Raw genomic sequence first — 18,684 nt, 5'->3', positions numbered from 1 at the left:
TATCCTAAGTCGTGTTGAGCCAACAAAACAGCCTATGGCAGACCCAGGATAATTCTAAAGTAGAAGAATATCTAAGTCCAGAAAGCTAGATTGCTTCCCATGCATAAACTTGCTCAGAGCTTGCTTGCTTATTTCTACAGTAACTTCCATCAATGGTCCACCTTAAAGGACCTGAAATACAAGGTTTCATCACTGTACATCAGCTGATCTGCAGCAATGTTTTGTATAAGCTCTTCTTGGCAGTTAATAATTCAAACTCTTTTAAACCTCTCTTTGAGGAGAGTCTAATGCAAGTAGAAATTACAAGTCCGTATTAAACACTTTCACTAGGCACTGGAACACTTTAATCTGACAATTTAGGATTTCTTGTGGTTTCATAAGTTAAGAGAAACTAAAGAACGACAGAGTTTAGTGCATATACTTACCATACTGAGTTTCTAAAATAAACTTGCATAGGGAATAGTGGCTATTCAGCCAACGATACTGTCTTCTGCAGTGCGTAACAGCCAGTGTTTACAGGCAATGTAAGAACAGAACATAAATTGATTCTGTCCCCTTCATACCATCCCAGCCCTCCAGTTACCAGCAGCATGTGAACCTCCTGAGCTAGAGGTTTCATACCAGACCATCACATTCCATAAGTATGGATCAGTCTCTGAAGCTGTCCAAATAAAATGTGATCTGTGGTTTATATTGCTATTCCCAACAACTGTATTAATATCAACATGCTTCTAGTAGTTTAACTTGAGAAATACATGAAATAAATTTCAAAGTTATTAAATTTAATGGCAAGGAAAAAAATTCTAACTGGCACCATTGTCTTCAGATTGATTTATCCTGAAAATTCAAGAGTAGGCATATCTACAAGCAGAAGGCAGGAATATCTGAAGTAAACTGTCTATCCTCAAGTTCTGCTGTCAGCAGAAAAAAAAAATTCTGAAGTCTCTAAAAATATAAATCCTTCCCACTTCTGTTAGGTATGGTAAATTATTTCTATCATTTTTACAATTAAACAAACAAACAACAATTCCAGGCAATTTGAAGCCATAAAAGTTCCACTAGTGAAACACGGAAGCCTTTTGTTCCCATTCTCTAACGTCTTTGCAGTACCAAGCAGTCTTCACTTTTTGCGGGACAGGTATTTCTGCAAAGTGAATAAAGACTTAGTAATCAATTTAATTACACTCAGTAATAAACTTTTCCTTTTCCAGCTGTTAAAAACACCTAGTGATTCAGAATCTGTTTGTAAAAAATTATAAGGTATTCATTTAAAAATCTTAATCCAAGGAATTACTTGGGTGCTGCAAAGACAACCAAAGGCAAGCCTACACAGGCAGGGGCAGGCAGGGCTGAGTTCTTTTGCGTGTTGTGTTCCCAGCTGGCCAGACACATACCAGCTCCAGCCCAAAATATGCAACCGTTTTCATGTGATGTGTCCAAGTTAATAGGCTTTTAGATACAACACTGCAATAATATTTCTCTATAGCCTCAAGATCAGAGCAGGCTCCCATCAGACAGCTCACAGGCCAGACAGCTGAGCTCCTTCCTCCCCCAGCCACCATCAGTTGGAAAATGTTAATCAGCCTATTGAGGTTGCTCTCCCTATAGCAAATAAAAATTCTCACATGAACTCCCTTTAATTCAAGACTATACATTCAGACTAGGCCTGAAGAAACCCACATCCAATTGTAAAGAAATCAAGGGCTCAGTCCTGCAAATTCTTACTCTGACACAAAGTTCCTCGTGGGACCACTCTCAAACAATGTCCAGGTTGATAAGATTTTTATAACTGGCCTCCTGTCAATATTTTATTTTTTAAATTACATTGAAATTACTTGCATCTGTTGCTGAAGTATAATTATATTCTGTATGCAAACAAATACCAACAAATATATCAACAAATCTCTTAAAAACTGCTTCCTGAAGTATTTATGCCAATCTACTGACAGAGATGTTTCACATACCAAGCTGTGCACTGAGTTCACAACACATACAAATACAGTCACAAAAGCAAACTCCAGTTTCACAAAGGCTCCAAAATGATGCATTCCAATTTCGCTCACAAATAATTACATATAAAACCCACCAGTCTGTGTGCCTGCGTATTACCTGCTCACTCAGCTGCCTGATCAGAAAGCGAAAGCAAAGTCAGAACATAATTCCAAGGTGTTATTTTAAAGATATCAGGAAATCCTACTTTTAGGATGTCACTTTACAGCAGCAGAAGCACTGCACTTATAAATCACTCCATCTCATCCCCTTCTGTCTTACCATACAAGCATCTCAAAATACAGGATGATGATGCAGACTGTGCTCTGTGTCCCAAGTACACCCAGGTCATTCAAGGATTATCTCCCCTTGCATCTATTTTTTTTTTTTTTTTTGCTTCACTTCTGCTTCTGACTGGTGATAGCAATAAAATACGTAAATATGCTTATTTCACTATGCCAGGGTTAGATTTAGTTAATTCCTTTTTACAGGAGTCACACACTTGAATTGACAGGAAAGCGTTTTAACACAAGCAGTATTTGTTTTTAACGACAGAAGTACAAATTCAATGCAGATTAACAGAAACTACATTTCAGCATTCAGAACTCTCAAGTAAGAGTATAACAGAACAGAAGCTTGGAAATGTGATAGAGGGTACAAGTCCAATTTCCAATTACTATAACCTAAAAGTGACAAATAATACTGAAAAACAAAACATCCCTCATCCTCCTCCTTCCCTGTCTCCTGTAGGTTTAGTTTATCAGTATCCAACCCAACTTCTTTTGACTTCTGGTCGAGTAAACAAAGACAACTGACATTAAGATAATTTCAAAATGATAGAAAATAGGACTAGAGATGAGATATAATGTAGTTTTGCCACTATTGACTACTGTCTTTATAAAAGTACCTTGAGAGTCACATAGGTAAGGAGAGCAGCTCTGACAACACAGACGTATTCCCTGCCCAAACATTCTGGTTTTATGAAATAACCTTTTGCTTACATAAAAAGCACATCCTACTAAAAACAAACAAACAGAAAACCCAACAAGACAAAACCAACACCAAAAAACAAACCAAACAAAAAAAGCACAAATAAAAAGTTATATTTCCAGGAAGGCAGACAGCTAAGGAATTTTCTCAAGAAATCTCAGTTTATGTATATATAGCAATGAGTTTTATGTCTAGAACATTTTAGAATTGAAACAACTGAGAAGACTACACTTGCACAGTTACTGGCGCTTGTAGTCTGGAAAGAACTATATCAGTGCAGTGTAAAACCTTCCCGGAGCAGGCATGGAACAAGCTGCAGCAGTCTGGGGCTTACACATGCTAAGCACACTGACAGTAACCATACAGGAAAAAAAAAAAAAAAAGTTGAATCATCCCCTAACTATAGTGTTGCTGGTACAAAAATCTTTCTGTAGGTTAAGGTCTATAGAGAAAGATACAGTAGCATAAATGCAATGACTCGTGGTTTAAAAACCTGGAAGAGAAAAGCAGAACTAAGATGGAAGTTTGTAGGAATGAGAAACAAGAATAACACAGGGGGAAACAAAAGCAAATGCAAAGCATGAAAAGAAGCTTGCTGAAGGAAAAGGTAAACAAGAACAAACATTAGTACCTTAGGGGTGAGAGGAAGAAAAAAAAAAAGGCAGTGACTTACTTCATGTCAGACTAGGACTTAATTAATATTCAACTGTTTTCCCTTAACTACAGATTTATTTACATCTAAACAATCTGTAGCCCTAATAAACCACAGGTTAAGTATCTTCCCTTGTTTTATTTTAATTGCCTCCAAAAATTGTTAGACAACATGTTAGAAGCAAAATATTACAGATTGGGGAACCCAAAAAGGATTCGCAGCTATCAATGAAGATAAAAAACACATACAAACCTTTGCAAAACAAGAAAAAGTATTTTGCAAAGGGATATGGACAAATGCTAGAGGCAGGGTTCTACTGCAGCTGAAGGCTAAAACTCAGGTAACAAGTGCTGAAATATGTAAGAGGAAAAATATTTCCTCTTTTATTATTTGGGTGGAGAAGAGAGAAAAGTAATATTCCCACTTCAAAGTTGTCTTGTGTTTTTATGAAGAGTAGACCTTCCAACCTACAGCCACCAGCAAAAATCCAGCTTGCTTTACTAGAAATCTCATCACTTTATGCTACCCCTTAAAATCAGGAAAGTAGTCCAATTCAGAAAAATGACAAATATAGACCAAACACTTTTTAAGAATTCCAGAAAGGGTTGTGCTGAAGAAGGATTTGGGAAAGTGAAGACAGTGACAGCAGAAGCAATGTAGAACTATCAAAACAGTGTCCACCGATTCCTTAACAATACTGTGAATCTCTCACTCTTGTTTTTTTTCTCCCCAGTTTTTTAGCTGCATGTTGTTTTCCTGGCATGCTACACAGTTATTACAGACTTATCGACTGAAACATTATACCCATACTCACAGCAACAGATGAGCATTCCTGAACTACTTTGCTACCAGAAAGTATGCACTTTATTGGCCTTATCATTGATAAGACATTTCTCAGACCCTTCTATTGCTCTAAACATGAAAATATTAAGTGAAAACAAAACTGAAGCCCTGAGCAACACTGGAGGCATTATGATATACATTTAGTTGTTATCTGAGCTATCTTTAAGGCATCTGTCAAAGCCTCTCCAGCTGCCAGAGACAGATGACCACAACAGATCCCTGCTCCCCCCTACCCCCAAGGTCTTCCCTACAACACTGCAGCCAGGATTCTGCCAGCCCTCCTTGTTCTGCAGTGCTAATACAAGCGTGGCCAGTTCTGCCTACTCACCAGGGAGGGTAAATGTGGATGACATCCTGGGGCCTGCTCTTCAGGTGAGCTGCTGTCTCTCTTGCAAAGAGGACTTTGAGTATGGGTTCTCCTGCATTGATGACAACATCCTCAGATGAAAATGTAGCAGGAGGCTGTTCCAGCTGCTGGCAGATGGCAACTTGTATTGTACATTCTTCAAACATTTCTAAGATCTTCACAATTAAGACACCAGATTTATCTGGAAAGTAAATTAAAATGAAAAAATAAAAATGCAAAATCTGCACGAGGAGGATAAAAATCTGGCATCCTGATGACGTGCATCCCTCTGCTCTCTGCAGATATGTCTGACTGTGAAAAATCCACATGAGTAGAATACATTGCCCCACCAAAAGACGTGTTAAAGATATGTTAAAGTTTTCTAGTAACTTTTCTTCTCTTTATAGATTTCAGATTTTTTAAATTATTCTTCTCTTTATTTATATAAATCAACTGTGGAGACAAAAGCCTACCTGCACTTTTTCCAAACACGCATGAAATCACAAACTCCTAACAAGAAACCCTCTCCCACTACTTTTGAACTTTTTTATCTTGCAACTCATTCAGCTGTTCTGTCTTTTCTATTAGATATGGCACAAAATTAATTTTTAAAAAGAATAATCACACCGTTAAAAGTGAAGCTGTGTTTGCCCTCCTTGACCTTTCTCAAAGCAACATCTGTCAGGGACCAAGTCAGAAGAGTACCCTGTTAGGTACAAAGCATCTAAATGCTGATGACTCACATTTACAGATGGATGTGGAGAAAAAGGGATTAAGATAAATTCAGTGCCTAAAACATTTTTTTTGCAAAATTGATCATCCATTTTATCAGTAGGCAATCAGGATACAGAAGGCTCTCTTGTTTTAAAGCAACATAAACAGATATCAGCATCTCCACGATTCCATTCTAAGCACTTTTGTGTATGCTGAACAGGAAAACAACTTTGCTCTGAAATGAAATTACTTCTAGCTTGCTTTGCAGTCTGCACAGAGCAACAGCTACACAGGCAGACATGATCCAGTGCTGTAAAGACTATATAAGATTTATTATCTTTTCTCCCCTAGTCCTGCTCAGATTTGCACTCTGGTCACTGAGGAGGTAATTGTTATTATCTACCTACCAAATGCTGTAAGCAGTTAGAGAGGAAAGACAGGGTGCCAGCAGACAGGGGCAGCAGAGCCCAAATTGCACCCATTCTGATTCACAAGTTGGGTTGGGAAAAACACAGCATCCCAAGAAAAACAGCTGATACAAATTATTGTCTTCCCACAGCAAAGAAGAAGCAGGGGAGGAACTGTGAACGTGATACTGGAACTTAACAGCAGAGCTGTATTAGTTATTTGTTTGTTTATTGTAAGGCCCATTTCACAATTGTGAATGCCTTTCCTTTGGAAAATAAATAAAAATATTTTAGTTTCGGTTTATGAGAAACTTCAAAAAAAATTAACCCAACCCTCAAGAAACCCAAACCAAAGAAACTGGGCCCTATTAAATACAGTTAAATTCTACAAAAAAAGATATTTTGTCCCTGTTTTGTATTTCCCAGTCTTTATTACATTTTATATTGAAATAAAGTAATTTTGAAATATAAAACCAAAATGTTCTCAAAACAACTTTTATGTTAACCAAATTTTCATCACATGCAACATGCTTCTGCAAAGTGTTATGTTTTCCATGAACTGGTATTTTCCAGCAGGATAAAGGGTTCCACCAGAAACTCCCCCATGTGATGTACATGAGCCAGTTCTGTCCAAGACATTACAGCTCGACCTCCTTTTCCAGATCTGAGAAGCAGGACTAGAAAAATGGATCCTTTCTGCTAACTCCTTTGAGACCAACTGCTGAAGAGATATGATTGCCATGGCTACTACTCCTCACCACTGTCACCTTCTCAGGGAAAGCTGTAACATCCCAGTGTCACTCCAAATACTCACTGCACTGTGTTAAGTAAGGTCTCCTTACGTGCAAACTTCTGCTAAGTGTGAGCACGGACTAGTTTTCTACGCCTAAAGGCAAGGACTTAGAATATTCACACTTGAATTCTGTTCTGCCTGACTAGCTGCAGTTGTGGTCCTCTGTCAACCCCAAGTCATCTGGCACGCATAAACAAATTCTCCCAACCACAAAAATTCTCAGCCTTCAAAGTAACTGAGCACTTACCTCTTCCCTCCAGACATACTACACAATTTGCATTTCCATCCACTTTAAAAACCAAGTCACAAAAAAATCAACTTCAATTTTGAAATACACCAACAGTTAATTAAAAAGAAGTATTAAGACAGCTCATGAGAGAGACTGTTCATCAGTTCTGAACTAAGCATTTCTTACATACAGAATTTTATGACAATTCTTACTGGTCAACAGCATATATTACTCAGCTGATAAAACAGGTTAGAGACAATGAATGACAAGCTAATAACATTTTACTTTCAAATACTTCTGATAATAAAACATTTAAAAATACCAGTTAAAGCAAGAACTTTATCTACATGAAAGCCTCTAAAAGAAATTGGAGGAAAACACCCTACCAAGGTGCAAGTCTCTTGCAAGCCAGTCTTAAAGTTAGTGCAACCACCGGGAGTTGGTACTAAATGAAGCTGAATGTTTCTACATAAAAAGCAGCACAATTTCAACAACTAGCAGAGTCTCACACTTGGCACATACGCACATTCTACAGAACCACAATCTATTTGTTTATTTAGATGCACAGAGATAGTTTAATTTAATTACTCAGAAATTATTATTACTGCTGATGCTCTCTCAAACAACGTGGCAAAGCACTTTGGATTCCTGGCACATGATGAAATACCAAAGCTCAGAACGTAGGTTCGTTTTAAATTAATTTGGCTCTTGTATTGTTATGTCAATCAAAAATAAATCAAACGTATTTAGCTGCACAGTAAAGGGAGAATTTGTGGGTGAGGAGATGGGCTGGCTCACTGCAATTTCTATTGTTGCCAGAGAAGTTTATTTCTTTGTTTGTCTAGGTGAAAGGCTTACTTTAAGGTTTTGCATTGTTTACATTTACACATGGATAATTAACAGAAGTTCTCGCTCACTAGCTGAAGTCCTCATTCACTTCATTTCCCTTGCAAAGCAGAATTACAGCCCAAGAAATTCAAACCTGCAGATGTGCAGGTTTCATGATAATACCTAGTAATCTTAAACAAGAAAGAATACTTTACAATAATACGTATTTTAAAAGGTGCAAGTCAGCTAGAGAGTCAGAGAAAACATCCACTGACACTGGCTCAAGGCTCATTTGAAAGATGAAGGACTAGAAACAGAAACCCTATTAATTCCAGAAGCATAAATTCAAACCCTAATACATGAGGCCCAAGATGCCACAAAGAGATATAGGAAGGTACTCATAAATCTGGTTGAGTGTGAATTTTGAAGAGGTATTTGGGATGTGTGCCTCTAAAAAGCACCATTTAAAAGGAGGGGAAAACAAGATTTTCCATAAGAAGAAAAGCCTCCACAAAGACATGCAGCAACAGGCTAGCTGCTAGGGATCCAAAGTGCTGGTCACAAGAAGGGTCAGAGTACAAGCAAAATCAGGTACCAGTGATCAGCTGGGTTAGTTTCCACCCGTATAGGTCACATCCGCCCTTTGCAGAATACTGCTGTGGTAAGTGCCACCCACTGGAAGGCAACAGACAGAAATCATTGCTAGATGGACCATGATCAAACAAATTAATTCCTCCAGACCTCACAAGTGGTCTAGAATGAGTGAAAACAGCAGGAGAGACTGACTGATGGGAGGAACAAGTCATTTAAGCAGGGAAGTATCTCTGGTGAAGCCTATCTGTGATTGACAAGAACCTCCCTCACCTCCCATCCAAGAAACAAGAAGCTCTAACAAAAGCCATCCAGCAGCTCTGCCATGAGGAGGCTGGACAGGCAGATTCAGCACTAATTCACCAGCATACACAGGAGCCACATCTTCAAGCTTCTCAAACAGTTGAAGAAATCCTAACCCAAACCTCGGCAAATGGGACATTAACCTCTCACTGCTACTGTTAGCAGAACCTTTGAAATCACAGGGAAAGGTCTTTTTGGCAACAGAAGTAATGGAACAAACCTGGCAAAGACATTGGGCCTAATTTCCAACAAAAGCCTGATGCTTCACAACTGCGTGATCAAAACAAGAGCTGTATTGTACACATGGGTTCAGAAAAACCAGGAGTCACTTCTTGGTAGAAGAAATACATTTATTTAGAAATACTAAGAACATAGACACTAGTTCTGGTTCAGAAAGGCCCTGAGTGAGAAATCTTTGGGAGATCATTGGGAGAATACTTTGGGGAAATATCATCAAGTGTTAGTCCTGTTACCATTTTTCATAGGCATGTTGATGGCTCTTGTCTCTGCCAGAAACAGGATCCTAAGCTAGAGGTTTGGTTGACCCACCTAGCAGATCAGCTTTTCCATCCATAGGTAACTATTTAACTCCAGGTGACCTCTGGGATGTTGGTCTCTCACTCCAATTTGGAACCCAAACATGAAGTAGCTCAATTAATCCACAAAGATATTTCATGCCCATGGGAGATGAACAAACAAATTTCACACTGAATGCATGGGTCTTCCTGGTTAGTTCCTTTCACTTCTGTTTATTATTTCAGTCCATAGGGTGGTACTGCCCTTCAGTCATGTACCATGTCATATACCATAACATCAAAAAATGTTCTGATGCATTACTCTGCAGATGTTCTGTATTACTCTGAATTCCAAGAGGGTTAAAAAAGTTCCCCATTCATTTGGAGATCATAGACAGTGAGATCTCGAGCCTTTTTAAAAATTCAGCATGACTTTACAGTTTCTGGCAGAGTGAAGGCCTGTAATCTTGAGACCTAACCAAGTGGCTTCACAGCAGATGCATATATTTAAGCCACATCAACACTGAATGTACGTGGTCACGGGTGGTGCACTAGCCATGCCCAGGGCAGCCTAGCAGGGAGGCTAAGAAGAAAGCCAGTCTGCTTTGACTTTTAACAATCAAAAAGCAGTTTGGAGAGAAGAAAAGGAAAAACATCAAGTAGCACAATTAAAAAGAAATGTTCAGACATTCTGGCTTCAGTGCCTGAAATACAAATCTAAGGTTTGCTTTAGTAACTCCATAACTACCAATAAGGAAGATAAATTTGGAGAAAAATACAGAAATTCTGATCTCTTGGAGACTACCTATTTTATGTTTCTCTTGCTACAGTGACAGGAAGCTGAACACACTGCAGGGAGAGGACCCATGGGACTTGATGTATGGAAATGCATCAGATGTTGACATCAGTAAGACTACACATGGTATCACCTCACTCAAGTGAATTTTGCTAAAATGTTACTGTTCAAGTGTTCCAAAAGAGCACCTGTAGCCTTGAATGGAAAGCTCTCAAAGGGAACAAACTCTGTAGAGCCAATTCATAGAACTCCAGCAGCACAGCAGTCCTTGAAACTATAGAGTGAGAAGTGCTTAAGGACAACAAATTAGGGTGCACGACACCTGCCAAGTCCTGAAGAGAAATCAGGGTGGAGGGTAATCTACCAAGTTTGCTTATGACACCAAGCTGTGTGGTGTGGTCAACATGCTGAAGGGAAAGGAGGTTATCCAGAGAGACCCTGACAGGCTTATGGGGTGGGTCCATATCAACCTCATGAAGTTCAGTAAGGGCAAGTACAAGGTCCTGCACCTGGGTTGGGGCAATCCCCACCATAGTCAGAGGCCCGGTGGATAATGGATTGAGAATAGCCCTGAGGAAAGGGACTCGGGAGGGAAGAGATGGGGTGCTGGTTGATGAAAATCATAGAATGGTTTGAGTTGGAAGGGACCTTAAAGATCATCTAGTTCCAACCCCCTGCTGTGGGCATGGACACCTCCCACTAGACCAGCTTGCTCAAAGCCCCATCTAACCTGGCCTTTAACACTTCCAGGGATAAGGCATCCACAACTCCTCTGGGCTACCTGTGCCAGTGTCTCACCACCCTCACAGGAAATAATTTTTTCCTAATACCTAGTATCTCAGAACTGCTCCCTCCTTCTCCTATCACTACATGCCATTGTAAAACTCCCCAGCTTTCCTGTAGCCCCCTCAGGCACTGGAAGGCTGCTATAAGGTCTCCCCGTAGTCTTCTCTTCTCCAGGCTGAACAGCCCCAACTATCTCAGCCTGTCTTCATAGGAGAGTTGCTTCAGCCCTTGGATCATCTTTGTGGCATTCCTGTGGACTTGCTCCAAGACCTTTACATCCTTCCTGTGTTGAGGGCTCCAGAACTGTACACAGTACTCCAGGTGGGGTCTCACCAGAGCAGAGTAGAGGGGGAGAAACACCTACCTTGACCAGCTGGCCACGTTTCTTTTGATGCAGCTCAGGACACAGTTGGCTTTCTGGGCTGCAAGTGCACATTGCCAGCTCATGTTGAGCTTTTCATCAACCAACATCCCCAATACCCAACGGTATCCTGGGATGCATCAAAAGAAACATGGCCTGCAGGTCAAGGGAGGTGATTCTTCACTTCTGCTCTGCTCTCATGAGACCCCACCTGGAGCACTGAGTCCAGATCTCGAGCCGCCAGCACAAGGTGGCCACGGAGCTGTTGGAGTGAGTCCAGAGCAGACCCACAAAGATGATCAGAGGGCTGCAGCACCTCTCCTATGAAGACAGGCTGAGAGATCTGAGGTTGTTCAGCCTGAAGAAGAAGGCTCCAGGGAGACTTTATAGCAGCCTTCCAGTACCTCAAGGTGTCTACAGGAAAGCTGGGGAGGGACTTTTTACAAGGATGTGTAGTGATAGGACAAGGGGTAATGGTTTGAAACTGGAAGAGGGTAGATTCAGATTAGGTATTAGGAGGACATTCTTTACTGTGAGGGTGGTAAGACACTGACACAGGTTGCCCAGGGAAATTATGGATACCCCCTCCCTAGAAGTGTTCAAGGCCAGGTTGGATGGGGCTTTGAGCAAGCTGGTCTAGTGGGAGGTGTCCCTGCCCATGGCAGGGGGTTGGAATTAGGTGATATTTAAGGTCCCTTCCAACCCAAACCACTCTATGATTCTGTGACTCTATGACAGTGGACACTCCTCATTTTTTTTCCTATTTTCCATTCCTCCATGAAGATTTAAAAATCTCACAATGTTGAAAGACTGCATGTCACCCACAAAGCCGAAGGACATGAGATGCTCATCTGAATGTGACTGAATAGCTATCATACATGGCACAGGTAGAAATACATTTTTGTAAAGGCCACAGTGTCAATGCAGAAAACTGAACTACAAGCACACAGATGTCACACACACAGAAGAAATGTGGAGCTTAGTAAAACGTGAAGCAGTGTATGTCTCTGCTCCACTGACTATTCTGGAAAAAAATAAATTTACTCACATGGAAGCATGAAGAAGAGCAGAGTAGAAATCATTATTATTGTGAAAGTAAAAAGCCTCTAGCAGTAAAGAACACGCACACCTCCCAGTAAAGGTACATGTGGCTTACCATGCAATGGAAGAAGGACAAAACAACAAAGTCCCCTGTCACGAAGCTTGCACCATAAGTCACATGGATGAAAGAGACCAAACAAGAAGGGCAAGAGGCAGAAGGAAGAGTTCTGTAACACTTTCCTTTGAAATCAATTAAAAAAAAAAATCATAGTTACGCAAGTAGAGTTTTCTGAAAAAAAACAAGACAAATTCATAAGAAAACTCACAGGATTGGGAAGAAAATGAAATTGCTTAAAGTTATGTTAATCTTTGAAAAACTGCTAACAAATATTTGATTTGTGCAGAGGCAGTTAGAACAACCTGTATTTGTTCTTACCATCTAAACAGTCACAGTGCACAATTCTTGACCTTAATGATATCTGAACGATAGGGAGAAGGACAGATGCTTTTAAGAAAAACAAATTACTGTTACTTTTGCTCAAAAGGCTATCAAACAAATCATACACATGTGAAGTGCAGTTTAGAAGCAAATTTGTACTGTACCTGACATAGTTGACTTTTCTAAAGAACATGGCTGAAAAGTGAAATGACACTTCTAATTAACTGTCAAATTCTTTAGAAATATGAACTAAAAGAAATATAAGTGTTAACACTCCAGTCAAATTCCTACTAATCCTAGCTAAAGGCTTTTATAAAATAACATTTCCCACTGAAAGTACAAAGAATATTGAGCAACTGATGTTGGTAATAGTATTTACTGCAGTAAGAATGAAAATTCATTTCTGCATTTGGTTCAGATGGATGGATCAGATGCACGTTATGGAAGTATAAAGTAAACAAAGAAAACCCCACTTTATGCCTCATTTAATAAAGCAAACAAGCAACACACATCCAAATTTGTCTTCCTCCGTTATTTTTTTCAAAGGCATTATTTCATCCCAACATCATTTAGTTTCTAATTGTCTGATGTGGGTTCCAAAACTGTAGTTGCTAGACACCCTCTTGGGACAGCACTTACTATCTGCACTGGAAGAATAGCCAAACCTACATTTTCTGGTTCAGGCCACAGAGTTTTACTTTCATTCTCAAGTGTAAAAAGTATAAGATGTCAAATTACAGGCATAAATCAAAAGAAAAGCATTATTTTGCTTTATTGTTCTTCCTCCTCCCTCATGTAAAAGATTGCAGGTGCAGGCATGACAAACTCTGCAAGCAGACAGATACCAAGCAGACCCTTGCAATCCAAAGTCAATGTTGAAAGCCAAGTGGAGATTCTGACTTTTTCACAACCTGTACAAAAACATCTGGTCACTATTCTGGTCTATACATGTTGTTATTCTTTCTGGGCAGGTAATTTCTGAAGCCATTCAAAAACATTTTTCTCAAAAGCACACCAAGTCTTGCAGGCGTGATGGCTTCTTGCCACATCTGTATTAATTTTAAAAAGGTTGCTGCATTTAGCTGTGCTTTAAGCATTATACATTCTTTATAAGAACATATGTAAGCTACTTAAAATGACTCCGCATGCCATTACTGTTTCTCATAAGAAAACAAAAACAATACAAAGAATTATTGTTTGAAAAAGACAAGTTTACATTCGATTTTTTCCTTTCCAATGCTGTAACAAGTTCAGACATCTGGCTAGAAGAAAAAAAAACAAACGACACAACAAAAACATAAATTGGGCCACTTGCCATGTCTCTAATTTATAGTATTAACTCTTCAGTAATAAAACAAACTATCAAGACCTAAGAAAATAAGAAACAAGTAGCAAAGCTCAGACTTGTGTGTTTTTAGAAGAATTTTGCATGGTAAAAAGGAAACCCTGCCAAGAACTACTCTTGCTTTCTTCCTCCACAGAGATGAATTTTTCTGCAAATCTTACGGCACTCAAGCTGCTAAAATCCCTTCTTCCCATCACTGTAACTAGTCACTGAAACTGGAAAGAGGGGAGTGATTGTTTATGTCCTCTTCTGTAAGCCTTTGAGCCTTTCGGAAAATGGGGTGTTACATGTGAAACCCTGTCCTCATCTCCCAAGGCTTCCCAGCCTCCTCCCTTCATGTGTGTGTTCTACTTGCCTCAGCAAACTCACGAGTCATTGCCCCTTGAAGGTCACTTTTCCCTGAGAGGAAGGAGCAGCTTGGAAGGAAACATCAATGGTTTGGGTTTATTATCAGTTTTATTACACAAATTCAATTCTAATCTAATCCCAAATCTTAATCTCAGGACAACAGATACCAGATATCTTCTATCAAATTACAAAGGCTAGAGAATAATATGCTTCTGCATTTTAGGTAAAGATCTGCTTTGATGTTAACGGCAAGGAAAAAAAACACAATAGAAAATAAAATTGATAGAAAATATAATTCCAGAAGCTACAGAGGAATCTACATGAGTCTGTTTCAAGTATTTTTAGTGTCTTGTCAACCATCAGCTTGACTCATCAGAGACTTGCTGTTACAGGGATGCACACCTCTCAGCCTCTATTTCACATCTTGTGAAGAAAACAACATTCTGGATTTCCAGCAAAGAGCCTGACATCCATCTCTGTTAGAACTAAACCACAGCAAGCATCCAACAAACACTGTGTAGCATGGGCAAGCTTTGGTCTTCTCCTTTCAGGCCTCTGTCTGATATGGTCAGTTTGATTACAGAAGTGGAATTACCAATCACCTTGCAAAAATGCAAATCCTTAGTAAGTGCCTATCCCAACACAGGAATAGGCTGCCAAATGCCATTTTGACTCAAAACTATAAAAATGGAGAAAGCACAAAGATTTCTGCTGCCCTGTGGAGTGAGCCAGCCAAAAGAGAGGCCTCCATGCACTGTACAAAAACCAGAAAGTCTGTGCTGAAAGGAGGTGTTATCTTCGGGGGTAGTGATTCATCCCAGGGACCAAGAGGCAGCCAAACCACAATGGTTACTTACAGAAAGGGGTCAGGGGAGCAAACAGAAAGGCATTTTAAAAAAAATAAAGCCGAAGCAAGAGGGTTTTGAATAACATGGATGTTGATACAATATAAAAGTAAACAACAGCAAAACAAAGGCATAAAATTCTCTAATATGAAATGCCTAACGGGGGGAACAGCCCACACTTCTGGAAGTGTCCTTCCTTAAATCTCAAATGGAAGGAGGACTTCAGACTGTTCTAATTTGAAATTGCTCCCCTTTGCCTTAGCAATGAACTTCTGGTCTGCATGTCTATGGTATATCCAAAATGATATCACAGGTCACCAGCAATTAAGTTACTTCAATCCTCTGCATTCATCTTCGGGTTCCTTTGATAACTCTTTTGAGTCTGTCATTTGAAAAGTTCCTTCCCCTAATTCTGTTGCTGAGGTCAGAAACAGTCCTGGAAACAGGCTTGTTTAGAAATATTACTAGGCAAAACAGAGGGGAAACAAAATTCAGGAAGAATCTCAGGCAAGTGAGACACCCTTAGTATGAACATAAAAAGATGAAAGCTCAAAGTGGTGTGCATTTGCTATATGGACACTTCACATTTCCAGACTGGAAACAATTAGAAGGTTATCAAGTTACATCAGTAAAATTTCACCCATTCTGACTGTCATTTTCCAAACCAAACACCACTTTCATTTTGGTGAGACAAAACAGCATGGCCCATTTTAAGAACAAAACTATCAAAAATTATTTTTGCTCCAGATGAAAAAATATTCCCACAATATAATCACAGCTATTTTAATGATTCTTTTATCATCCTCATGCTTTGTAATAATGACTGGGAATTGGAAGTGAAATCTAGGCTGTGCAGTTGAAGTGTATTTCTAAATTATGGCATGCTCTGTAACGTACGGAAATTTTAGCACACATGGTAAATGAAACAGTAGTTTGTCCTAAAGACTTGTAACCTGCCCAAGTTCTTGCAGAATTTCACTATAATGACAAAAGGCATATCCCAGAAATGGCTTATCTTCTGCCAAAAGCAAATCATCATGACACTCATCAGAATTTTTAAAATGTACTTTAGAACAGAGCAAGGTATTTTCCCATAGCCTTTTTCTCATAAAATGCTAACGAATTCTGACTCATTTTCTGAAAGAAAGAAGAATAATCAAAGAAAGGAATTCAGCCAGAGGCAGATATTTAGCATGGAATATTTCAGCCTAGGAGTTGAAGTCTAGCAAAATGGTAAGCAGCCAAACACAAGGTTTTGTAATGACACATGTGAAGCTAGGACAAAAAGAATGTTAGCATCTTAGCCATGCTGGAAGTCCATTACTATAGAGAACATTAAACATTTTATTAAAAAGACAGACCAATTCAATATCAACTTCTGCTTGACATTAAGAAAAAGCAAGAGGAGGTCCCCATACCACAGGAGAATGATAAAGTAATCTCCTATACACTAGTAACTCAGATGGAGGGTAAACAACATGCAGAAGGCTTGACTGATTTTAAGTGGCCATGCCTGCATAATTTTCGGCATAGAAGTTCTGAAGAGTTGGCTAAAGATATTTCTGGTTCCCTGATATTATTTTCTAGTGACTCTACAAATATTGGGGAAATTCCAGACGACTGTAAGGATGATGATATTGTACTAGTATTCAAGAAGGGCAAACAAAGGGACCTACAATAATTGGAGACCAGATGGGTGGCATTTTGCATAGGTAGCATGCAAGTGGTCATGGGTCTTAAGCCCTCTATAGCTCCAGTGAGAAACTGTGAGACTAGCTTTAACCAACACTTTGGGTGTGACTTAAAATTGGACAACCTTCTTATGAAAAAAAAATCATTTTCATTATCAGCAATGTACTGTTCGAGTGAAACACAAATATATACATATATCATAGAACTAATTTTGTGAATTACTGTTGGAGGTTTTTACCAGTGGAGAATCATAATTGAGTAAGAGCAGCTCCTGCAGGACTTGAAAATAAGCACTCGTACTATTAAACAGTTTCATCAATGATATAAAAATAAGTTAAAAAATAATATAAGAAACTGTGTGGATGCCACAAATTCAAGCAAACTTAAAACTAAAAGAGGACAGGCTTGACATACACAATGATCTGAACTGCATGGCTAGCTGGGCATACTCAAATGAAGGACACCTGGATAAGACACAAATAATTCCCCTGTGCTTAGGTAGAAGAAACACAAATGGCAGCTGGAGAATGGGAAAATGGATCTCAGAAAACAACAACTACAGAAGTTATGAAATAATACTGGACAATCAATTCAATGTGAGGTCCCAGCATCACACTGTGACCAAAGTCAAACCAGACTCAAAGTCCAATTACAAGCCTTGAACATAAAGGAGACTGAGTATTGAACTGGACCTGGCCAAGTGTTTTGATGAGACTAAAACTGCAAGAAAACATACAGAGTAGCTGTCCTTGTTCTTAAGAGCATGGTGAAAAGTTTGAAAGGGTGCAATAAAAAGCCATGCAAATAATTTGAATGCTGGTAAAAATGTTTTAAAGAGCCTTAAAGAACTCAGTCTGTTTAGTTTACGAAAATTGTTAGGCAGCATGATTTTGCTGTCCAAGTGCCAGAAAGGGAAAATGCAACATACTAAAGAGCTCTTTAATTTAATGGAGAAAGGCTTTACAAGAAACAAAAGAGGGGAGCTGAAGCCAGACAAACTCGGATTTGGAAGAAAACCCACTTTTAAAAATTTGGGAGTGGAATTAAGGACAAGCTCTCAAAACAAGTGATAGATTCCCTCAAATGAAGAAATTAAGACCAGAGGACTTTCTGAAAAAGAAATGGAAGTCAATACGTGCTCAAGAAACAAGTAGTTGGCCTAATACAGAATAAATGCTTGAATTTTTGTAGCCTACCCTCACGCACACACAAATTGATAAAAAAATGTAACCATTTATTTACACTTTACACTATGAATCCATTATCTCTCAAGAAATATGACTGAAAGGTGGTGCAATCTGTCACTTGTAACTCATTTGTGTAAGTCCCACCATTTCTTTTTAAGTGAAGTGCCCTCTGTAGTTATGCTGCCCACTTATTTCATAGTTGTGTTGTATTTGTACATATTTGCTGTCATTCACAATTAATTGTGATAACAGCTGACTTCAAACCAAAGAAAAATGAACACACAGAGAGAAAAAGGTAGTTATAAATAAACAAGAAGCAAAAAAAACCAAAACAAACCCATAAATAGAGCCTTGCATTGTCCTACAACCTGCTGGAAATACCATTTTCCCAGGTGATGCTGGAATTCAAGGAGTCTTGAAGAGGCTATATGGAGGCTGTTTTAAAAAAGTTATTTTCCCCTTACATTCAAACACTTCCATGACTGAGACGTTATAAACCATAACATTTAGTTGAAATGCAGTGTTAGCTCAGAAAACCATTATGAGAGCATTAAAACCAAGTCAAGCAAAAATAAAAAAGAATTTAAACTTCAGTTGCACACCTGTGTGGGCCATATATACACACATGTAAGTATAGACTTGCA

At 39.0% G+C, this 18,684-nt stretch overlaps 1 protein-coding gene across 8 annotated transcripts in view; it reads right to left on the bottom strand.

The window, feature by feature from the left end:
- SPIDR (scaffold protein involved in DNA repair) overlaps window positions 1–18,684 on the bottom strand; it is a 207,977-nt gene that overhangs the window by 123,178 nt on the left and 66,115 nt on the right. For all 8 annotated transcript variants that reach the window (XR_007888598.1, XR_007888597.1, XR_007888599.1 and 5 more), the window contains one exon: window positions 4,803–5,022. Coding sequence is in view for 5 of the 8 variants with exons in the window: in XM_051610443.1 (XP_051466403.1) it covers window positions 4,803–5,022 (220 nt within the window). In the remaining 3 variants the exon portion in view is untranslated. The remainder of the gene's footprint in view (window positions 1–4,802; window positions 5,023–18,684) is intronic.

Source organism: Apus apus, chromosome 2, assembly GCF_020740795.1.
Source record: "Apus apus isolate bApuApu2 chromosome 2, bApuApu2.pri.cur, whole genome shotgun sequence".
In the NCBI taxonomy this organism is placed as follows: domain Eukaryota; kingdom Metazoa; phylum Chordata; class Aves; order Apodiformes; family Apodidae; genus Apus; species Apus apus.
The sequence above is the reverse complement of the archived record's forward strand: the minus strand, read 5'-3'. Positions and strand labels throughout refer to the sequence as shown.